The sequence below is a fragment of the Bufo bufo genome, chromosome 8 (genome assembly GCF_905171765.1).
Source record: "Bufo bufo chromosome 8, aBufBuf1.1, whole genome shotgun sequence".
Classification (NCBI taxonomy): domain Eukaryota; kingdom Metazoa; phylum Chordata; class Amphibia; order Anura; family Bufonidae; genus Bufo; species Bufo bufo.
In genome coordinates, this window is record NC_053396.1 from 1,703,963 (window position 1) to 1,727,959 (window position 23,997).

The following is a 23,997-nucleotide window of genomic DNA, read 5'->3' on the forward strand; positions in this document are numbered from 1 at the left end:
CAAACAGCAAGCAGAGATCTTGGTCATCTCCAGGACTGACTGCAGGTATTTATAAACTGGTGCAATGAGTGGATAAATATGTGACCCCCCCACATCTCTATGCCCTTACATGGGACTTCACCGTGCTCGGCTATTGTCTTAAAGGGGTCGTCTGAGATAATTACAGATCTGACATCCGTCACGTACTCGCCCCGTGGTGGTCACTGCTGCGGTTTCCAGGAGTGAGGGGCGAGTACGTGATGTCCTTAGATTTCTTAGACGATCCCTTTAAGGGCCATAACAGTGAACGGCCCCAGGTGCAGCGGTTGGCGTATCCCTTTAAGCACGTGTCCCTCCGTGTACACGATAAATACGCACTTTGCCGTTGGTCTCGCCTTTCCACCATCCCTGATCCCCTCCGATCCGGCTGTAGATTTTCACCACGTCGCCTTCCCGCAGCGACAGCTCCCTCATGTCTCTGGCTGCAAAGTTGTACCTGGCGACAGCGGTTCCTACAGGACGTGGCGTGAAAACTGCCGAGAGAGGGGAAAACAAAGGGGGTGGAGTTACTACACGGACACCCGAAAACGGCAGCCATGTTCTCATGTGACAAATGGTGGATTCACGAGGTGATGATGATGATGATGATGAGCATCCGCTGCCTAGAAATGGCGCAGATGGCGGTGTAGTGAAAAGTTCTGGAACACACTGTAACAACCCCCCAGCTGATTAGTCTAATAGAGCGGGAGAAGCGGCAGTACCTGACCAGAAGGGTGTGGACGGGTTCTGACAGGGAAAGCTGAGACCCTGAGGACTGAGAAAAGAAAAGTTGTAGGAAGCGCAGGAGGCTGGAAGAGTCCAGAGAGCGGAAGAAAAAAGGGTTAAACTGCGGGAGACAGAGCAAAGCAAGTAAACAGTGCGACTACTGCAGAATGTGCTGCTGGGAGTTGTAGTAGTCAGTGGCACATGGGGCGCCCCCTCACCTGGGGACTTGGGGGTGCTGCGGCTCTTCTGCAGTTTGTAGGGGAACTTTAACGTCGTGTCCAGCTGCTTGAAACTTTCCTTCAGTGAATGCGTCTGGTAATATTCCACCAGCTCCTGCAAAATGTCAGCGGCCCATGAGCCCCCCGTCAGTACAGCAGCCTCCCCCCCTCCCGTCAGTACAGCCGCCTGCCCCGCCCCCCCCGTCAGTACAGCCTCCTCCCCCCTCCGTCAGTACAGCCTCCCCCCCCCCCGTCAGTACAGCCTCCCCCCCCCCCCGTCAGTACAGCCTCCCCCCCCCCGTCAGTACAGCCTCCCCCCCCCCGTCAGTACAGCCTCCCCCCCCCCCCCCGTCAGTACAGCCTCCCCCCCCCCCCCGTCAGTACAGCCTCCCCCCCCCGTCAGTACAGCCTCCCCCCCCCCCCGTCAGTACAGCACCCCTCCCCTCCCCCCCCGTCAGTACAGCACCCCTCCCCCCCCGTCAGTACAGCCTCCCCCCCCCCGTCAGTACACCCCCCCCCCGTCAGTACACCCCCCCCCCCGTCAGTACACCCCCCCCCCCCGTCAGTACAGCACCCCCCCCCCCCCCCCGTCAGTACAGCCCCCCCCCCCCCGTCAGTACAGCACCCCTTCCCCCCCCCCGTCAGTACAGCACCCATCCCCCCCCCCCGTCAGTACAGCCCCCCTCCCCCACCCCCCCCGTCAGTACAGCACCCATCCCCCCCCCCCCCCGTCAGTACAGCACCCATCCCCCCCCCCCCCCCCGTCAGTACAGCACGCCTCCCGCCTGTGCCCCCCCCCCCCCCCCCCCGGTCTCCCCAGTAGGCCTGTACCAGTAAACTTTCAAACTTCTTGGCCTCGGTGATGTGGATCCAGCCGTCCTTCTCCACCACCTTTATGTGCTTTACTTCATCGTTGAATCTGTCCAAAAAAAGAGAGAGGCCATGAACCTGGAGGCCACAACTACCACCCCCATCATCAGGCGGCCCCTGATATAACTTTTACATAGGACTCGCACTTGATGCTGATGGCGAATCGCTCGGCCTCGGCTGGTCGCTCGCGGATGAGGTAGGTGCCGCTCAGATGGGACTTCAGGAGGTTATCCGCTTGTGGACGCTCCACGTTCCCCGCAAACCTGGAAGAGAGGACGAGATGTGAGGCACGAGGCGCCGCCTGTCGGGAGGAAGGAGCGGCCGAGGTCAGCACCTACCAGGGGTGTCTGCTGTAATCCGAGCGGGTCACCGGCTGCTGCAAAACACACGTTAGGTCAGTGGATGATGGTGGTTCTACTCCCAGAAACTGGAGGTGCCCCCCACCCCCTCCCCCTCCCGGGGTCTCCTCTCTGGGGCCACTCACCACAGGACAGGGCTTGACGGAGGAGCTGGGGAAATAGCCGGATTTCCTGGTGAGTAGTAACCGTCCCTGCGGACACGAGAAGAGTGCGGTTAGTGGCCCCGCGCCCCGTCACCAGCGCCCTGTTACTATGGGGGTCACACTCACCTCCCACCACTGGGAATCGGGGTCCCCTCGCAGAAGCTCCATCACTTCTCCCGTCTGGAAGGTCAGCACCGGTTTCCCGGGAGGCGCCGGGTTCCCGTGGTAATTCTGGACGGCCAACATCTTGGGCCCTGGAGTCCGTGAACACAAAGGACACTGAAAACGGAATCGCAGTACGTGTGCGCCTTCTACTCTAGTCACAGCCAGAGCTGCAGGCACAGTTTTGCAATGGACTGAGATCCCACAATGCACCTCCCGATTCCTGTTGCAGCAGAGCCATGACCAGAACAGCTCTGCTGCATGTGTGTCCATTTCCCAGATCTCTGCTGCTGTCAGTGAATAGTGTCAGTCATTCTCCCGTCCAGTTTACACAGCTGAGGGTTTGCTACATTGTATTCAACTGGAATGTAACAGATTTCTGCTGCTACACTGTAACAAACCCCAAGAGCATCAGGTCTGAAGAGGGATTCATTCACTGACAGCGAGCAGAGGTCTTAAAACATGAAACAACACAAATCTGCTGATAAATACGTAAGAAAAATCTATAAAAGTGCGGAGAAAAGCGGTAAAATGAGAGAAACGACTGAGGGCGATCCTCACCTGAGACATTGATGACCGAATCCTGCAAGAGAAGAATACGTGTTATCGGCCGCCGTCTTGTGCCCAACTACAACCCCCATCATCCCCCGGAAAGCAGTACAGTGGTAATGTGTTACCGTGACAACCCATCATCACAGCAGGCATCCTGCCTCATTGTAACCTTATTCTTTCTGCAGGTCACATGTCTGGTAACTAGCCCCGCCCACTGCAGACTGGGGCGACACATGAGTGGGGGGTCGGGGGCTCTTACCATTTCATCCACAGGGCCTAAAACCAAAGAAGAAAAACCGCCATGAATACTGAGCGGCGACGGCGGGAGAGAGCGCGGAGGGCGCAGCGAGACTCACCGATCCTGCAGGGGGCGATCTTCTCCAGGCACTCCTTATGGACCCCGATGCCGCACTTGGTGCAGTAATATCCCTGATAGAAGGTTCCCCTGGAGGAAGAGAACGAGTGTCCGATTCAGCGCGGCACCTGAGGGCCACACCCCCTGCCTGAGAGCCCGCCCCCCCACCTGAGGGCCACTCCCCCTGCCTGAGAGCCACGCCCCCGCTCACCTCAGGAACATCCTGCAGGCTTTACAGCTGGTGGTCCGGTCAAACGTGAACATCTGGAAGTTGTGGTGATTCGCCGTCGCTTTGTCCGGTTTGATGTTGGAGCTGAGAATACAGGATGTGGTGGAGATCAGCGGCAGCGGCCATATTATAAGCCACTCCACCAGTCACTCGTCATGCTGACGGTCACCGCTACACCAGTCACTCGTCATGCTGACGGTCACCGCTACACCAGTCACTCGTCATGCTGACGGTCACCGCTACACCAGTCACTCGTCATGCTGACGGTCACCGCTACACCAGTCACTCGTCATGCTGACGGTCGCCGCTACACCAGTCACTGGTCATGCTGACAATCACCGCTACACCAGTCACTCGTCATGCTGACGGTCGCCGCTACACCAGTCACTCGTCATGCTGACGGTCACCGCTACACCAGTCACTCGTCATGCTGACGGTCACCGCTACACCAGTCACTCGTCATGCTGACGGTCGCCGCTACACCAGTCACTGGTCATGCTGACGGTCACCGCTACACCAGTCACTCGTCATGCTGACAATCACCGCTACACCAGTCACTCGTCATGCTGACGTCGCCGCTACACCAGTCACTCGTCATGCTGACGGTCACCGCTACACCAGTCACTCGTCATGCTGACGTCGCCGCTACACCAGTCACTCGTCATGCTGACGGTCACCGCTACACCAGTCACTCGTCATGCTGACGTCGCCGCTACACCAGTCACTCGTCATGCTGACGTCGCCGCTACACCAGTCACTCGTCATGCTGACGGTCACCGCTACACCAGTCACTCGTCATGCTGACGTCGCCGCTACACCAGTCACTCGTCATGCTGACGGTCACCGCTACACCAGTCACTCGTCATGCTGACAATCACCGCTACACCAGTCACTCGTCATGCTGACGTCGCCGCTACACCAGTCACTCGTCATGCTGACAATCACCGCTACACCAGTCACTCGTCATGCTGACGGTCACCGCTACACCAGTCACTCGTCATGCTGACGGTCGCCGCTACACCAGTCACTCGTCATGCTGACGGTCGCCGCTACACCAGTCACTCGTCATGCTGACGGTCGCCGCTACACCAGTCACTCGTCATGCTGACGGTCACCGCTACACCAGTCACTCGTCATGCTGACGTCGCCGCTACACCAGTCACTCGTCATGCTGACGGTCACCGCTATACCAGTCACTCGTCATGCTGACGTCGCCGCTACACCAGTCACTCGTCATGCTGACAATCACCGCTACACCAGTCACTCGTCATGCTGACGGTCACCGCTACACCAGTCACTCGTCATGCTGACGTCGCCGCTACACCAGTCACTCGTCATGCTGACAATCACCGCTACACCAGTCACTCGTCATGCTGACGGTCGCCGCTACACCAGTCACTCGTCATGCTGACGGTCACCGCTACACCAGTCACTCGTCATGCTGACGGTCGCCGCTACACCAGTCACTCGTCATGCTGACGGTCACCGCTACACCAGTCACTCGTCATGCTGACGGTCACCGCTACACCAGTCACTCGTCATGCTGACGGTCACCGCTACACCAGTCACTCGTCATGCTGACGGTCACCGCTACACCAGTCACTCGTCATGCTGACGGTCGCCGCTACACCAGTCACTCGTCATGCTGACGGTCGCCGCTACACCAGTCACTCGTCATGCTGACGGTCGCCGCTACACCAGTCACTCATCATGCTGACGGTCGCCGCTACACCAGTCACTCGTCATGCTGACGGTCACCGCTACACCAGTCACTCGTCATGCTGACGGTCACCGCTACACCAGTCACTCGTCATGCTGACGGTCACCGCTACACCAGTCACTCGTCATGCTGACGGTCTCCGCTTCCATTTGCCGATCTCCTGGTACGTACATCGCCATTTCGAACTGCTCCATCCATTTGCGCTTCATGTCCTCCGTCTTGCAGAAGAACTGGAATCCCTGCTTCCCCTGTAGGTGAATCAAGTAGAATCCGTACGACCACTGCGGAGAGAGCGGAGGTGAGGGTCGGGGCGCCGCCATGTTGTCACACGCGCAGCGGACGTTATGGGGAGGGGGGTCTTACCATTTTGCCGTGTGACTGCCGCAGCGTAAAGAAACCAGAAAGAAGGAGCGTAAAGTGCGAGAAACCATGGAAACGAAGCATCGCTCCCGGCAACCAGAACCCAACAACCAATCCCAGGGGTTCCGAGGTTACTGCCCTGTAAATGCGGCTTCCGATGTAACCAATGAGGGGGCGGCGCCCGCGGACCGCCAATCCGGTCACAGAACCGCGGCGATCACCGGAGCAGAAGAGAAGGAGGCGACTGCAGCGCAATCATCTCCCGTCATCTGCACGGGAAGCGCCATTTACACGGCAGCTGCAGACTCCCCGCGACCCATCTCTGCCCCCGTCTGTACCCGGTATCTACCCCTCCCCCCACCCGGTATCTCTCTATCTCCCTCCTCTCCCCCCCCACCCGGTATCTCTCTCTCTCCCTCCTCTCCCCCCCCACCCGGTATCTCTCTCTCTCCTCTCCCCCCACCCGGTATCTCTCCCTCTCCCTCCTCTCCCCCCCCACCCGGTATCTCTCTCTCTCCCTCCTCTCCCCCCCCACCCGGTATCTCTCTCTCTCCCTCCTCTCCCCCCCCACCCGGTATCTCTCTCTCTCCCTCCTCTCCCCCCCCACCCGGTATCTCTCTCTCTCTCTCTCTCCCTCCCTCCTCTCCCCCCCACCCGGTATCTCTCTCTCTCTCCCTCCTCTCCCCCCCACCCGGTATCTCTCTCTCCCTCCTCTCCCCCACCCGGTATCTCTATCTCTCCCCCTCCCCTCCCCTCCCCCCCACCCGGTATCTCTCTCTCTCTCCCTCCCTCCTCTCCCCCCCACCCGGTATCTCTCTCTCCTCTCCCCTCCCCTCCCCCCCACCCGGTATCTCTCTCTCTCTCCCTCCCTCCTCTCCCCCCCACCCGGTATCTCTCTCTCCTCTCCCCCCCACCCGGTATCTCTCTCTCTCCTCCTCTCCCCCCCACCCGGTATCTCTCTCTCTCTCTCTCCCTCCCTCCTCTCCCCCCCACCCGGTATCTCTCTCTCTCTCTCTCTCTCTCCCTCCCTCCTCTCCCCCCCACCCGGTATCTCTCTCTCTCTCTCTCTCTCTCCCTCCCTCCTCTCCCCCCCACCCGGTATCTCTATCTCTCCCCCTCCCCTCCCCCCCACCCGGTATCTCTATCTCTCTCTCTCTCCCTCCTCTCCCCCCCCACCCGGTATCTCTATCTCTCCCCCTCCCCTCCCCCCCACCCGGTATCTCTATCTCTCTCTCTCTCCCTCCCCCCCCCCCCACCCGGTATCTCTCTCTCCTCTCCCCCCCACCCGGTATCTCTCTCTCTCTCCTCCCCCCACCCGGTATCTCTCTCTCCCCCCCCCCCCCCGGTATCTCTCTCTCCCCCCCCCCCCCCCCCCTCTCTCTCTCCCCCCCCCCCCCCACCCGGTATCTCTCTCTCCCCCCCCCCCCCCCACCCGGTATCTCTCTCTCCCCCCCCCCCCCACCCGGTATCTCTCTCTCTCCCCCCCCCCCCACCCGGTATCTCTCTCTCTCCCTCCCCCCCACCCGGTATCTCTCTCTCTCCCTCCCCCCCACCCGGTATCTCTCTCTCTCCCTCCCCCCCACCCGGTATCTCTCTCTCCCTCCCCCCACCCGGTATCTCTCTCTCTCCCTCCCCCCCACCCGGTATCTCTCTCTCTCCCTCCCCCCACCCGGTATCTACCCCTCCCCTCCCCCGTCTGTACCCGGTATCTCCCCCTCCCCTCCCCCGGTATCTCCCCCTCCCCTCCCCCGGTATCTCCCCCTCCCCTCCCCCGGTATCTCCCCCTCCCCTCCCCCGGTATCTCCCCCTCCCCTCCCCCGGTATCTCCCCCTCCCCTCCCCCGGTATCTCCCCCTCCCCCCCCCCGGTATCTCCCGCTCCCCTCCCCCCACCTTCTTGATGTCCTTGTTGTAGGTGGGGTCGTCGGACATCTTGTGGTACAGCAGTTCTATCATCTCCTTCAGCTCGTAGTTGTCTCCTTTCCTCTTACAGACGATGACGACTTTATCAAACAGGAAGAGATATCTGCGGGGAGAGCGGCGGTGACATCATCACCAGGGGGCGGGGCCAGGACCCCAACCACCTCCGCAGGCCGACCCCCGCTCACCTGTCCTGTTTCGCCTGGTTTACGATCGATCGGACCTTTAATTCGCCGTCGATCTTTGGTCGCCCAAATTCTTCCAGATTCACCTGCTGTAAGAGACAAACAGCAGAGTTGGGGCTCATTCAGGCGACCGCGAAACACGGATACCGGCCGCGTGCGTGCCGCATTCTTTGTAATGGAACGTCCAGTCCTATCTTCTAATAGAAGTGCTGACACAAATATACAGGACCCCGGTGACCTCCGGAGCGGACCCCGTAATAGGGGCAAAACGTGGCGGCTGTGACCCCATGACAACACTTCCTGACGTGGACCGCGGCCCTATGACAACACTGGAAACGAGAGGAATGAGAACAGGAAGTGCTGTCAGGAGCCCAGCCGAGCGCGGGAGGAAACGACCCCCGTTACATAATATCATTATTACAAGACGCTTCTAAACCAGAGCTGCAGACACAAATCTGGTCCATCATATCTTCTACTCCAGTCACATCCAGAGCTGCAGCGTTCCTGTAAGTCTATAGGACATCCTTCCTGCTGACAGAGTGACAGCAGAATAGTGAGTGCAGCTCTGGATGTGACTGGAGTAGAAGAGGGTCAGGGTTTCTGTTGCAGCAGAGCCGACACATCTCGCTCACCAGGTTTTCGATGGAGTTCTGGAAGTCGCTGATCTTCTTCAGGGTCTCCTTGTCTCTCTTCACTTCATTAATATACATGGCCAGATCCTGGAAGAGAAAAGGGGGTCAGGGGTCAGCGCAGTGGATGATGGGGGTTCTTGGCTGCTGCTGGTTGGATGGATCCAGCTGTGCAGGAATGTGCTGAGTGCGGCCGCCCCCGCAGACAGACGCCGATCCTCGTTATTGGGGTCACCTCAGGGACAATCACTGTCAGGATCTCTGCTTACTGCCAGTGAATGAGACTGTCGCTGTCCTGCACAGCTCGTCAGTGAGCGTCCCCCCCCACCGCTGATGACTGACTGTCGTCTCTTCTGTGCTGCCCTCAGTGACAGGGTCATCATGAATCCTGCCACCAATCTAGGTCCAAGAGTCAAATCTGCTCATCCCCTGATCTCATCCGGACAGACGCCGCGAGCTCCGCGCCAGAACACAGGAACCGGCGGCAGCAACGAGAGCGAGTGAAACCCATCACAAAGCCGGGACCGCAAGGAAACAGCACCTACATGCACCACGTCCGCACCCTCCCATCTACTAAACATTATCACTGACAGCAAGCAGAGTTTTTAAAAATAGCAACGAAGGGGGGGGGGGGGGACTTTGTGGACATTTAGATTACATAAAGGTTTAAAGGGGTTCTCCGGGACTTCACTACTGACGACTCGTCGATGGGATAGCTCCTGAGCATCAAATCGTCGGGGTCTAACAGGAACAGGACAGCTCCACATACTGCATGGTAGCCATGCTGGTTACTGCAGCGCTGCTCCCGGCCATTCCACAGTGCACAGAGCTGTGGAGTTCTGGTGCGGAGGCTCCTGAAAACAGCTGATGGGTGGGGTGCAGGAAGTCGGACCCCCATCATCCATGAGAAGGTCTCAGAAAACCCCATTTAGGAGACTGGGCAGCAGGTGGAGGGCGGTTTATTGCAGCACGGACACTTACCTGCATGGCTTCCAGCGCTTCCTTCAGGATAAATCGCTCCGGACAGTCCGCTGTGTGGCTCAGCAATTCCTGTGAAGACAACGTTACAATAAAACCCCAGTTCCAGCCCAGCATGCCCACCTAACAGGGGCTCAAACAAGACCCCTGCCAAAAACGTCACTCTGATCCACACAGTTCTGGCGGAAGCTCCAACGTCCGCGCTGCCGAGACCAGAGAGAGAATCACTGGGGACAGGAGCACCCATGTTGTTGATACACCCGCCATCCTCCCCCCACCGTGCTGCAGATACACCCGCCATCCTCCCCCCACCGTGCTGCAGATACACCCGCCATCCATACCCCGCCGTGCTGCAGATACACCCGCCATCCTCCCCCCGCCGTGCTGCCGATACACCCGCCATCCTCCCCCCACCGTGCTGCAGATACACCCGCCATCATCCCCCCCCCCCGGCGGTGCTGCAGATACACCCGCCATCCTCCCCCCACCGTGCTGCAGATACACCCGCCATCCTCCCCTGCTGTGCTGCAGATACACCCGCCATCCTCCCCTGCTGTGCTGCAGATACACCCGCCATCCTGAACATGTCACAATGTAAAGGGGGAGGGGCTTGCGGCTGTACCTTTAGCAGCAGGTGATACTTCAGGACCCTCTGCATGGGAATCACCATCAGATCCTGCAGCTTGAACTTCCCGTCCTGAACCTTCATGGAACATTCCTGGAAGAGAAGAGCAGAAAGATGGACCCCAGAGATCCATGGACTCTAGGACTACAACTCTCAGTGGAGCCTGCACCCACCTCAATCTTTAATCGGACTTCATCCCGGGTGGCGATCAACTGGTCGAGCGTCTTCTGGGAATATTCAATGTGGCTGCAGTACTCGCCATAAATCAGCAGCCTGCGGGAGACACGGGGTTAATTCTCAAATCACACAAGACCCGGGAGCTCCGCCCGTACATCCGGGATAAGAGTAGTAGTACTGCGCACCGCCCATACGTACAGGATAAGAGTAGTAGTACTGTGCACCGCCCGTACATCCAGGATAAGAGTAGTAGTACTGCGCACCGCCCATACGTACAGGATAAGAGTAGTAGTACTGTGCACCGCCCGTACATCCAGGATAAGAGTAGTAGTACTCTGCAGGGTGCACTGATAGCAGGGTACATGTGCGGTACATGTGCAGTACATGTCTAGAACACGGGACAGTCCGTGTACAAGAGCGCAGTGAGCAGAGGATTTAACTCTTCAAGCACCGGCTCATGGATCCTGCACTGATGAGTTAGACGGGACAAATGCTGAGGTTACTGGTGACATTTCACCTTCCACCACTAGAGGGCGATCGTGAGGGAGAAGCGAGAGTGTTGTGCTTTTTCAGAAGTGTATAAAACATTTATCTAAATATCCTAATTATAGTGGATTTTATTATATATACCTATAAGATGCCATATTGCTAGATGTATGTATTTTAAAGATGGCCGAGAGAGGGTCATGGGAATGACAGTTCAGATAACATTTCTCCTCATGGACGTACCAGCCTTCTCGTCTCCTTATGGATTTATGACAGGAGATCAGGGTGCTCTCCAGACGCAGCTGGTGCTAATTACCTCTGCAGTTTGGTATTTATTAATGAGGCAGAAAATCTGTAATATCTATATACGCTTATAGTCAACCTTAGTTTTGTATAAGAAAATCAATAAGACATATGTATCAGTTTATATTGTTACGTATTCTTAAGGACGTTTATGTATCTGTTATCATATATATTTCTCAATAGGAAAGCATATATTCCTATTATGAAGACAATTTGGGGTATGGACTTTATTAATGAGTATCTGTAAAGATGTGGTGTTTTTACTAAATCAATTAACCGTTGGTGTAGCAGAGGAGGCACAGATATCTCTGTGAGAAAACAAGGCTCATTCATATTATCATCGGTCCCATAAATTAACAGTGTGAGAAACATTAAATTGGGCGCCTAGAAGTCTGTCCTTAATTGGTAGAAGTGTCAGAATTAATTCCTCTAGCTTTGATTTAGTTTCCATGTGTATAGAATGTGAGATAAAGTCATACTTGGATATTTAACCCTTAATAGAATGATACTAATATAGCTTAGGTAATAGTGTCACCCAGGGGTAAATGAGTAACATTACACCAACAGCAGAAGTGCATTTTGGGTAATACAATGACATCACAGTCCTTATCATATGTACACGCCTAGCCGACAATGATTGGAAAACTCCAAGCAAGGAAGGTGTGTCTAACTGATAAGTTTGTGATCATAAACCACACACACACATGAGAGAGAGGGACTACACCAATATTTTCACTATTCAGTAAAGATGCATATTACTGAATAAAAGATTGATTTCATAGGAAATTCTCTGATTGAAATAATTTCATTCCATAGTCCATACCAGGCTTGATAATTTAGATTGCTACCCCATTATCCGAGATTTGTCATAGTTGGGTGCAGAGCAAGGGTTCGTATCTTTTATTAACGTTATTGAGTTTTTATATCTCAAAAGTGTGGTTGGGACGTTATATTTCATCTTATGTCTGAGAGGTACTGTGTACAAGCTGGTATTTGTGTTGGTGCCATCTAGTGGCGTATTTTGGGTACTGCATATCACTGTGTACAATTGCAGATTATTGAGTTTCACATTGATTAATCTTTGACTGTATTTTCAATTATTGAATAATAAATCATTTATATTTTTGTATAGATGCTTGTACCTTGTTTTACTGATTGCACAATATAATTAAATAACCGATCAAACTCTTTTGAGGTGTTATATATGTCCACCTCGAGGATCAATAATCTTTTAAAATCTTTTATTTGATCCTTTCTTTTATATAAAGCCTTTTGCTTTATATCCCCGACAAGAGGCTGCACAGAAAACAACCAGCAGAGGTGCACCACTACACTGTAATGACAGTCGCTCTGCTGCAAAACATGGAATCTACAAGACATGATCCCCAATGATCTGTCTTATTCTGTATGAATAGGCGGTGAACACTACTCTGCATGCTGGGGTTTATCCTGGGTGCACGGTACTCTGCATGCTGGGGGTTATCCTGGGTGCACGGTACTCTGCATGCTGGGGGTTATCCTGGGTGCACGGTACTCTGCATGCTGGGGGTTATCCTGGGTGCACGGTACTCTGCATGCTGGGGGTTATCCTGGGTGCACGGTACTCTGCATGCTGGGGGTTATCCTGGGTGCACGGTACTCTGCATGCTGGGGGTTATCCTGGGTGCACGGTACTCTGCATGCTGGGGGTTATCCTGGGTGCACGGTACTCTGCATGCTGGGGGTTATCCTGGGTGCACGGTACTCTGCATGCTGGGGGTTATCCTCTTCCCATGATCATAACTCACTTCTCTTTAAAGTCCAGGAAGACTTGGCCGATGCTGCCGCCGGGCGTCATTGACAGCTCAATGGTTCGCAGGAAGTTGAGATGAACCTTTATAAGTTCCTGGGGGGCACAGAACATTGTGAGGTCAGGTCATGTGACCCAGGGTGACACACGAGGCCCCGGAAACCTCAGCGAGGCGCTCACCTCCAGGTTGATGAAGATGACGGCGATCTCGGTCGGGGTCAGGATCTGCTTCAGGGGTAACATGTAATTCTGGAAGAGAAGAGGCCGATCAGGTCACATGACAATGGCAGGTCGCACCTCTGGCCTGTGACCGCGTGGAGGCCGCCGCGGCGCACTTACCTGCCGGATCTCCTCCAGCGTGCGGTAGTAGCGCTCCTCGGTGTCGCGGATCTCCAGCAGGCAGCAGTTCCTCTTGTCATCTTCGGTCATTCCCATCTTCTGATTGAGAGAAAGGAGGTAAATGATCACAAGGCTCTGTCCACTGCGCCATCGGAGCGTAATCAGCACGGTCCATAGATCTCTGCTTGCTGTCAATGAATTAAACCATTCAAAACACATCCTGCTCAGACAGCTGGGGGATTGGTACAATGTATCTGACATCTGGGCTGTTTAGCTCAGAGGATACACTGTAACAAACCCCCAGCTGTGAAGTCAGAACAGGTTTTTGTCTCTAGATATAAATAAATGCTTTCATTCATAGACAACATGCAGAGATCTTGAAAATAGTGAGAAAGCGATGATGGGTGCAGTTGGTCGAATCTTTAATGATCTATGTTAAGTGCCCAGATGCCCACATAACCCCCCCCCCCCTTCTGCCCCCCACAAAGACATGTTACACAAGGCAGCACCCGGAGAGCAGCCTTACCTGCATGTACCGAATCTGCAGCATGGGGGAGGGGAAGAGAAGAACGTTTGTATTATACAGAGGGTCATCCATGTGAGGGGAAGGCCGCAGAGGGAGCATCGCGCAGAGCGCAGGGGAAGGCCGCAGAGGGAGCATCGCGCAGGGGAAGGCCGCAGAGGGAGCATCGCGCAGGGGAAGGCCGCAGAGGGAGCATCGCGCAGAGCGCAGGGGAAGGCCGCAGAGGGAGCATCGCGCAGAGCGCAGGGGAAGGCCGCAGAGGGAGCATCGCGCAGGGGAAGGCCGCAGAGGGAGCATCGCGCAGGGGAAGGCCGCAGAGGGAGCATCGCGCAGGGGAAGGCCGCAGAGGGAGCATCGCGCAGGGGAAGGCCGCAGAGGGAGCGTCGCGCAGGGGAAGGCCGCAGAGGGAGCATCGCGCAGGGGAAGGCCGCAGAGGGAGCATCGCGCAGGGGAAGGCCGCAGAGGGAGCATCGCGCAGGGGAAGGCCGCAGAGGGAGCATCGCGCAGGGGAAGGCCGCAGAGGGAGCATCGCGCAGGGGAAGGCCGCAGAGGGAGCATCGCGCAGGGGAAGGCCGCAGAGGGAGCATCGCGCAGGGGAAGGCCGCAGAGGGAGCATCGCGCAGGGGAAGGCCGCAGAGGGAGCATCGCGCAGGGGAAGGCCGCAGAGGGAGCATCGCGCAGGGGAAGGCCGCAGAGGGAGCATCGCGCAGGGGAAGGCCGCAGAGGGAGCATCGCGCAGGGGAAGGCCGCAGAGGGAGCATCGCGCAGGGGAAGGCCGCAGAGGGAGCATCGCGCAGGGGAAGGCCGCAGAGGGAGCATCGCGCAGGGGAAGGCCGCAGAGGGAGCATCGCGCAGGGGAAGGCCGCAGAGGGAGCATCGCGCAGGGGAAGGCCGCAGAGGGAGCATCGCGCAGGGGAAGGCCGCAGAGGGAGCATCGCGCAGGGGAAGGCCGCAGAGGGAGCATCGCGCAGGGGAAGGCCGCAGAGGGAGCATCGCGCAGGGGAAGGCCGCAGAGGGAGCATCGCGCAGGGGAAGGCCGCAGAGGGAGCATCGCGCAGGGGAAGGCCGCAGAGGGAGCATCGCGCAGGGGAAGGCCGCAGAGGGAGCATCGCGCAGGGGAAGGCCGCAGAGGGAGCATCGCGCAGGGGAAGGCCGCAGAGGGAGCATCGCGCAGGGGAAGGCCGCAGAGGGAGCATCGCGCAGGGGAAGGCCGCAGAGGGAGCATCGCGCAGGGGAAGGCCGCAGAGGGAGCATCGCGCAGGGGAAGGCCGCAGAGGGAGCATCGCGCAGGGGAAGGCCGCAGAGGGAGCATCGCGCAGGGGAAGGCCGCAGAGGGAGCATCGCGCAGGGGAAGGCCGCAGAGGGAGCATCGCGCAGGGGAAGGCCGCAGAGGGAGCATCGCGCAGGGGAAGGCCGCAGAGGGAGCATCGCGCAGGGGAAGGCCGCAGAGGGAGCATCGCGCAGGGGAAGGCCGCAGAGGGAGCATCGCGCAGGGGAAGGCCGCAGAGGGAGCATCGCGCAGGGGAAGGCCGCAGAGGGAGCATCGCGCAGGGGAAGGCCGCAGAGGGAGCATCGCGCAGGGGAAGGCCGCAGAGGGAGCATCGCGCAGGGGAAGGCCGCAGAGGGAGCATCGCGCAGGGGAAGGCCGCAGAGGGAGCATCGCGCAGGGGAAGGCCGCAGAGGGAGCATCGCGCAGGGGAAGGCCGCAGAGGGAGCATCGCGCAGGGGAAGGCCGCAGAGGGAGCATCGCGCAGGGGAAGGCCGCAGAGGGAGCATCGCGCAGGGGAAGGCCGCAGAGGGAGCATCGCGCAGGGGAAGGCCGCAGAGGGAGCATCAGGCAGGGGAAGGCCGCAGAGGGAGCATCAGGCAGGGGAAGGCCGCAGAGGGAGCATCAGGCAGGGGAAGGCCGCAGAGGGAGCATCAGGCAGGGGAAGGCCGCAGAGGGAGCAGAGCGCAGGGGAAGGCCGCAGAGGGAGCAGAGCGCAGGGGAAAGCCGCAGAGGGAGCAGAGCGCAGGGGAAGGCCGCAGAGGGAGCAGAGCGCAGGGGAAGGCCGCAGAGGGAGCATCAGGCAGGGGAAGGCCGCAGAGGGAGCATCAGGCAGGGGAAGGCCGCAGAGGGAGCAGAGCGCAGGGGAAAGCCGCAGAGGGAGCAGAGCGCAGGGGAAAGCCGCAGAGGGAGCAGAGCGCAGGGGAAGGCCGCAGAGGGAGCAGAGCGCAGGGGAAGGCCGCAGAGGGAGCAGAGCGCAGGGGAAGGCCGCAGAGGGAGCAGAGCGCAGGGGAAGGCCGCAGAGGGAGCAGAGCGCAGGGGAAGGCCGCAGAGGGAGCAGAGCGCAGGGGAAGGCCGCAGAGGGAGCAGAGCGCAGGGGAAGGCCGCAGAGGGAGCATCAGGCAGGGGAAGGCCGCAGAGGGAGCATCAGGCAGGGGAAGGCCGCAGAGGGAGCATCAGGCAGGGGAAGGCCGCAGAGGGAGCATCAGGCAGGGGAAGGCCGCAGAGCGGCAGGGGAGGCACAGAGCGGCAGGGGAGGCACAGAGCGGCAGGGGAGGCACAGAGCGGCAGGGGAGGCACAGAGCGGCAGGGGAGGCACAGAGCGGCAGGGGAGGCACAGAGCGGCAGGGGAGGCACAGAGCGGCAGGGGAGGCACAGAGCGGCAGGGGAGGCACAGAGCGGCAGGGGAGGCACAGAGCGGCAGGGAAGGCACAGAGCGGCAGGGGAGGCACAGAGCGGCAGGGGAGGCACAGAGCAGTAGAGAGCAGGGGAAACATGGGGCAGAGGAGGCAGCATTGGCACTTGTAGTCAGATGTGGCGCCACCTCTGATTAATAGGACAGAGGTGCGATGGGCAGGACACCTGGCGCTGTACATTTCGGCCGCACTCACCATCGGCTGCTGATTTTCCACTTTGATGATGTCTTCGTAAATGTCGTCCTCCTCGCACGGAACGTCATACGTGTCGTTCTCCCCCAAATCATGTTCACTGTGGCGGGAAAACAACCATCAGTGCGACCGGAGGCACACCATTAACCCCTCCGCGACCAGTCACCTATAACGACCCCAATATTAATCCCTCCACCACCAGTCACCTATAACAACCCCAATATTAACCCCTCAGCCGCCAGTCACCTATAATGACCCTAATATTAACCCCTCCACCACCAGTCACCTATAACGACCCCAATGTTAACCCCTTTGCCACCAGTCACCTATAATGACCCCAATATTAACCCCTCCGCCACCAGTCACCTATAACGACCCCAATATTAACCCCTTCACCACCAGTCACCTATAATGACCCCCACCATTAACCCCTTCACCACCAGTCACCTATAATGACCCCCACCATTAACCCCTCCACCAGTCACCTATAATGACCCCAATATTAACCCCTCCACCACCAGTCACCTATAACGACCCCAATATTAACCCCTCCGCCACCAGTCACCTATAATTACCCCCACCGTTACCCCTCCACCACCAGTCACCTATAATGACCCCCACCATTAACCCCTTCACCACCAGTCACCTATAATGACCCCCACCATTAACCCCTAACCCTCATATTTTCCGTACATTAAAAATTTAGTTGACAATACACAGAAAAACTGGGAAAAACAGAAACCGTCGCTGTGCCCGAAGCGCAGACGGAGCAGCGGGTGACATATTGTGGGTGACAGACGGTTACGTGTCCAGGAGTGCCGCGCCAATCATTACATTTATAATAAACCCTGATAAACGCCCAGAGGCTGGCACAGACGGGCAGAGCGCGGCACACAAGGTCACCCCTCCCCCACCCTCACCACAGGGCGCCGGGATACTAGGAAATGGCCATGTGACCGCGGTGGACAAGCTGTCAACACCGCAGAGGTGCCAATCACAGACCGCGACCCCACCGGTTATTAAAGGGCCAGCACAGGGTCATGTGTATCCGTAGACCGCACGTTTCACATTTGGCAAGTTGTTACATTGTATCCATCCTCCAGACCGTTACATTTTCCTGCACTGATACACTGTAACAGACTGTCAGGACAGGGGTCTGGGCGGACACACTGTAACAATTCGCCAGCTGTGAGCACAACCGATCATTATTACACACTGATCAGCAGACGCCATTACTGATAGTGGAGCAGAACGGCGCACCGTGCGGTACGAGGGCTATTACCGCCATTTGTTATTTTCAAGGATCAAAAAAAATATTTTTTCGACAATTAACCCCACGATGACCATCACATTCATGACACAGATGTGCCCCCCTTCCCCCGCCAAAAAAAAGAAATTGTCGCTGTCACATATTTGGTCATACTCTGCTTATCCGGAGCAGCGCTCGGTCTCCAGTGCAGCTCTGCAGGGGTTAACAGCCTGCGACACCCCCTCCCCGCGGCCAGTGGAGCGTGCACTCAGCGCAGGTTGTCGGCACGGCTCAGCCGGCTGCTGCTTCTGCCTCCGGCGGTGACTCGGGAGCCGCGAACCTCGCTGCCCGGAGGCCAAAACATGTTGGAAGAGCGCGTCCGGAACAAATCTGTGCGAGCGCCACCTCAGCCACTGATCCAGCAGGGGGTGCTACAACTGTGACTGCAGCTCTGTGTGTAACTGGAGGATAAGACAAAATGTAACAGCAGAATTGTGGCCGCAGCTCTGGATGTGACTGGAGGATAAGACATGATGTAACAGCAGAATTGTGGCCGCAGCTCTGGATGTGACTGGAGGATAAGACGTGATGTAACAGCAGAATTGTGGCCGCAGCTCTGGATGTGACTGGAGGATAAGACATGATGTAACAGCAGAATTGTGGCCGCAGCTCTGGATGTGACTGGAGGAAAAGACGTGATGTAACAGCAGAATTGTGGCCGCAGCTCTGGATGTGACTGGAGGATAAGACGTGATGTAACAGCAGAATTGTGGCCGCAGCTCTGGATGTGACTGGAGGATAAGAAGTGATGTAACAGCAGAATTGTGGCCACAGCTCTGGATGTGACTGGAGGATAAGACATAATGTAACAGCAGAATTGTGGCCGCAGCTCTGGATGTGACTGGAGTATAAGACATGATGTAACAGCAGAATTGTGGCCGCAGCTCTGGATGTGACTGGAGGAAAAGACGTGATGTAACAGCAGAATTGTGGCCGCAGCTCTGGATGTGACTGGAGTATAAGACATGATGTAACAGCAGAATTGTGGCCGCAGCTCTGGATGTGACTGGAGGAAAAGACGTGATGTAACAGCAGAATTGTGGCCGCAGCTCTGGATGTGACTGGAGGATAAGACGTGATGTAACAGCAGAATTGTGGCCGCAGCTCTGGATGTGACTGGAGGAAAAGACGTGATGTAACAGCAGAATTGTGGCCGCAGCTCTGGATGTGACTGGAGGATAAGACGTGATGTAACAGCAGAATTGTGGCCGCAGCTCTGGATGTGACTGGAGGATAAGACATAATGTAACAGCAGAATTGTGGCCGCAGCTCTGGATGTGACTGGAGTATAAGACATGATGTAACAGCAGAATTGTGGCCGCAGCTCTGGATGTGACTGGAGGAAAAGACGTGATGTAACAGCAGAATTGTGGCCGCAGCTCTGGATGTGACTGGAGGATAAGACATAATGTAACAGCAGTATTGTGGCCGCAGCTCTGGATGTGACTGGAGGATCAGGTGACGCAGTTTCTGTGGTGTTCTCGGCATTTACTAATACTGCTTTACATTGGTGATCACATGACCATTAAAGCAGGCTCCGCCCATTACATCCCACTTCAATCCATATCCTCCCCCCCCCCAGACAGATATAATCCTGGACTCTGGGAAGGGCAGGTGGTCATGTGATCTCTGGGGGCGGGGCCCGGGTATAACGAGTCGGTGATGACGCTACTCACTCGGCGAGCTCCTCCAGACTGCGGTACACGTCGTCGTCATTTTCTGCTGTGTCTTCTGATGGGAAGGATCTGGAAAGAGAAGAGACAGGAGGGGGTTAAACCTGATCGGCTCCTACAGAGGACGCGGCAGGACAGTCACATGACCAGGCGGGATGGCGGCCAGCACGGAATTGCGCGGCTCCTGTTTACTGATCTCATATCGGATTACGGAAGGGAAACCCCCATCATTGTACAAGCTGCAGCAATGACCCCTGTGCCCCAGGCCACGCCCCCTCACAGAGGCCCCTCCCCTTCTATGAGGGCCTGTAGGCTATAGTCTCTGCTCATACACAGCAGCCAGTGCAAACAAGCGGAGCTGCAGTGTAAAGTATAAGGGACAGAGTGCTGCAGGAGACTGGAATTCAGACTCCAGAGCAGCTAAATGCTGAGGATAACCTGTGACTGACAGCAAGCAGAGATCCTATAAATGGCTTAAGTCTAGAAATCAGCAGCAGTACTCTCCAGTGATGAAGCCTCGTCCGCTCCCTCAGGTCAGATCGGCGGGGGAGGGGGCGGCGAGCGCTCGGTGACCAGGTGCGTGCCAGCCGCAAGCATCCACCAGACGCGCAGGTTGAGCCGTCAGTTCCTTGCCGCTCGTCACCCGGAAAGACGGAGCCGTTACGACGTCTAACAATCGCTGCATCAGAAGACATGAAGCGAGCGAAGGAGGAAGAGACGCCGGGGGCGGAGCAACCACCGCCAGCGAGAACGGAGAGGACGTCTCCGCATCAGTATGAGGTCAGGTCACGGTGCGGGTCACGGTCAGGTCACGGTGCGGGTCACGGTCAGGTCACGGTGCGGGTCACGGTCAGGTCACGGTGCGGGTCACGGTCAGGTCACGGTGCGGGTCACGGTCAGGTCACGGTGCGGGTCACGGTCAGGTCACGGTCAGGTCACGGTGCGGGTCACGGTCAGGTCACGGTGCGGGTCACGGTCAGGTCACGGGGCAGAGGTCAGGTCACGGGGCAGAGGTCAGGTCACGGGGCAGAGGTCAGGTCACGGGGCAGAGGTCAGGTCACGGGGAAGAGGTCAGGTCACGGGGCAGAGGTCAGGTCACGGGGCAGAGGTCAGGGCACAGGGCAGAGGTCAGGGCACAGGGCAGAGGTCAGGGCACAGGGCAGAGGTCAGGGCACAGGGCAGAGGTCAGGTCGTGACATCACTTGTCCAAGTCCCATGATCTAGCAAGCAAAGCTGGGGGTTCACTGCTGTCTACTACGACCCCCATCATCTCCTGAGAACTGAAATATCGCACGTGGACTGAATGGTCTTCTAATGAAACCAATCCTGAGCCTTCTGATTCATGAACAGAATGCTAGAACCACAGTGCAGACTGACGCACCATTTACAGCCATGTCTTTGGGCAGAGCTACTCCTGGCTCATGAATACCATGCCAGTGCTTACAGTGAAGACTGACACTACCAGGAAGGAACAGGAGGAGGATGTACACAGGCTGCTGCTCCATTCAGGGTTTTGGAAAAGTTGGGTGAAATCCCCGGCGTCCTGTATACGTGACCGCCCGCGGTGCGCCATGTGCAGCGGGGGAGGGGTGTCCATCAGTATTTAGGTCAGTTCACAGTTACATTATCCGTGAAAATCGCAGGTGCGACCAGCGAGGCGACAGACGGCGCCCGAGCGTGAAAACAAGAGAGAAACAATCGGAAACGTGGCGGCGCCATTCTCATTGCCGGATGCACGGCTCAGCAGCAGCCAAGCGCTGGTCACCCAGCTTTCCCAGACCCCCCCACCATCTGCTGCACAGGACTCTAGGAGAGCGGGGGCCAGTCTGTAGGAACGGCAGCCATGTTGTCACCCAGCTTTCCCAGAGTCCTGACCCCCCCACCATCTGCTGCACAGGACTCTAGGACGGCGGGGGCCAGTCTGTAGGAACGGCAGCCATGTTGTCACCCAGCTTTCCCAGAGTCCTGACCCCCCCCCCACCATCTGCTGCACAGGACTCTAGGACAGCGGGGGCCAGTCTGTAGGAACGGCAGCCATGTTGTCACCCAGCTTTCCCAGAGTCCTGACCCCCCCACCATCTGCTGCACAGGACTCTAGGACAGCGGGGGTCAGTCTGTAGGAACGGCAGCCATGTTGTCACCCAGCTTTCCCAGAGTCCTGACCCCCCCCCCCCCCCCCCCCCATCTGCTGCACAGGACTCTAGGACAGCGGGGGTCAGTCTGTAGGAACGGCAGCCATGTTGTCACCCAGCTTTCCCAGAACCAGATGGGAGTTAGGGTCCATTCACACGTCCGCAAAATGGGTCCGCATCCGCGTTCTGCAGATTTGCGGAACAGGTGTGGACCCATTCATTTTCAATGGGGCTGGACTGTGCTGTCCGCATTTGCGGATCCGCAAAAGAAATAGAACATGTCCTATTCTTGTCTGGCATTTTCTGCTGGCGATGTGCCGTCCGCAAAATACGGAACGCACATTGCCGGTGTCCGTGCTTTGCGGATTCGCAACACACATACGGATGTGTGAATGGACCCTAAAGCTAGTCGCCATATGATGTCATCGCTTAACTCTTCAGTGACTGTGACCGCCATTGGGGGGGAAGCAAAAGGTCAGGACTGAGGAAACCGGCAACAATCACTGGGAGATCTGTGCTGATTGGCTGTGAGGGCGCAGAGGGCGGGGCAAGGGTCACATGGGGAGAGGATGATAGGAATATAATTACCGGATTCCTTTGTTCTGGGCGATGATGTGATGCGAGATCTTGGAGAGCGCCGAGATGACCTGCAAGAGAGAGACAGGTGATCAGAGACAGGCCCCGCCCATCACACGCCCGCCAGCCCCTCCCCCGCCCATCACACGCCCACTGGCACCTCCCCCGCCCATCACACGCCCACTGGCACCTCCCCCGCCCATCACACACCCACTGGCACCTCCCCTGCACATCCGTCAGTCCATCCCCCAAATAGCAGTCATGTAGAGCAGTGCATTGAATAAGTCCTCACACCCCGCCGCTCCATGTAAGAGGTGTGTGATCGGCGCATCCACGCGCGGTGGGCGGGGCCCCATCATTCATCTGTGGGCGCTGCGCGGACAACGAGCTCGTTAACAAGAATCTCTTGTATCTGAGGAACATGAATATTAATCCAGACGCAGAAGGGGCGCAATTAGGAGCAGACGCTTCATTAACCCCTTATGTCTCCGACCCGCGTCGTTCTAGGCTCCTCCCACCGCCCTCTAATTACGTGACAGCATCAGTAATTCACCGTTGTGCAGCTTCAGAGCTGAACTCTCCCAGCATTCCCTGCTTCTTCAGTGTCTCTGGTGCACTGCATGCTGGGACGCAGAATAAGGAGCGCAGCTCTGGAGCGGGGTTTGGACATTCGTTCTCCCAACCAGCACTCGAGGGGTTTCTGTTGTCAGACTCAATTGGACACGGGGCCCCCATCTACTGACTGTGTCCCGCATGGCGGGGGCAGTACCATCTGCGCTGTGATTGCGCTGAACACCAGCTGCCCCCCATTATTATAATTAATGCCCCCCCCCATCGGATGATGTCATCACTCAGGATCTCTCTGCACAATGAGGTGACGGCTGAACGGCGGCGTCCATCATCCATGAGGACTGGGGGGGCGCACAGTTCTCTTCTATTTGAGGGGGGTCATTCACATCTATACTTTTTATATTTGTTTTGTGTCACAGGAGGGGCTCGGGGGTAATCAGCTACCTGTAATGGAGCCAAGGGGGGCCCCTCCCTCTAAAATGCAGACCCCAGAGCCTTGTCCTGCAGGACGGAACTGGAGACAGTCAGCAAGCTTGTAGACAGACCCCCATAACAGCTCAGCTCCTGGGCGGGGGAGGATTGTGGGGGATTTCTGCTCCCACCCGAGTTCCTTCACAAAGGTGCAGATTTGGATTCCACCTTAGAGAAAGCCAGGGACGAGCCAGCAAAGTGGACGCCGTGTTCTCTGTCTCCTGCACCCAATCTGCTAATCAGGATCCTGGGAAAGCTGGGTGGAGAGAGGAAGGGCGGAACCCCACGGCACTGATGGGGTAAAGTGCGGGCTGTGAGGACGAGGAAGCTGCCAGCAAGGAGACCTCCAATATGGATACCGAATCCTGGCAGATCATGGAGAGGGTGAGAGGGACCTCATGGGCCGAGGTGGAAAAAGATGGGAGAGTTCCTCCAGGGTGGGACACCGCACAGGACGGGCAGGAGCGCAGCAGTCAGCAGCCCAGGACGGGCAGGAGCGCAGCAGTCAGCAGCCCAGGACGGGCAGGAGCGCAGCAGTCAGCAGCCCAGGACGGGCAGGAGCGCAGCAGTCAGCAGCCCAGGACGGGCAGGAGCGCAGCAGTCAGCAGCCAAGGACGGGCAGGAGCACAGCAGTCAGCAGCACAGGACGGGCAGGAGCGCAGCAGTCAGCAGCCCAGGACGGGCAGGAGCGCAGCGGTCAGCAGCCAAGGACGGGCAGGAGCGCAGCA

General features: G+C 57.5%; 1 protein-coding gene across 5 annotated transcripts in view; it reads right to left on the bottom strand.

The window, feature by feature from the left end:
• VAV2 (vav guanine nucleotide exchange factor 2) overlaps positions 1-23,997 on the bottom strand; it is a 51,845-nt gene that overhangs the window by 291 nt on the left and 27,557 nt on the right. Inside the window, exons 3-26 of one of the 5 annotated variants that reach the window (XM_040406011.1) lie at positions 22,241-22,299; positions 19,524-19,592; positions 16,542-16,638; positions 13,142-13,237; positions 12,983-13,051; positions 12,801-12,898; positions 10,221-10,320; positions 10,045-10,140; positions 9,426-9,494; positions 8,448-8,534; positions 7,819-7,904; positions 7,604-7,736; positions 5,524-5,633; positions 3,615-3,716; positions 3,405-3,493; positions 3,308-3,324; positions 3,058-3,079; positions 2,461-2,588; positions 2,317-2,382; positions 2,171-2,208; positions 1,979-2,095; positions 1,794-1,881; positions 963-1,077; positions 358-512 (exon numbers count right to left, since the gene is read on the bottom strand). In XM_040406011.1, coding sequence (XP_040261945.1) covers positions 358-512; positions 963-1,077; positions 1,794-1,881; positions 1,979-2,095; positions 2,171-2,208; positions 2,317-2,382; positions 2,461-2,588; positions 3,058-3,079; positions 3,308-3,324; positions 3,405-3,493; positions 3,615-3,716; positions 5,524-5,633; positions 7,604-7,736; positions 7,819-7,904; positions 8,448-8,534; positions 9,426-9,494; positions 10,045-10,140; positions 10,221-10,320; positions 12,801-12,898; positions 12,983-13,051; positions 13,142-13,237; positions 16,542-16,638; positions 19,524-19,592; positions 22,241-22,299 — 2,106 coding nt within the window. Of the gene's footprint in view, positions 1-357; positions 513-962; positions 1,078-1,793; positions 1,882-1,965; positions 2,096-2,170; positions 2,209-2,316; positions 2,383-2,460; positions 2,589-3,057; positions 3,080-3,307; positions 3,325-3,404; positions 3,494-3,614; positions 3,717-5,523; positions 5,634-7,603; positions 7,737-7,818; positions 7,905-8,447; positions 8,535-9,425; positions 9,495-10,044; positions 10,141-10,220; positions 10,321-12,800; positions 12,899-12,982; positions 13,052-13,141; positions 13,241-13,667; positions 13,795-16,541; positions 16,639-19,523; positions 19,593-22,240; positions 22,300-23,997 lie in introns of those variants that run through there. The other 4 variants (XM_040406012.1, XM_040406010.1, XR_005773984.1 and 1 more) reach the window with 4 other exon arrangements.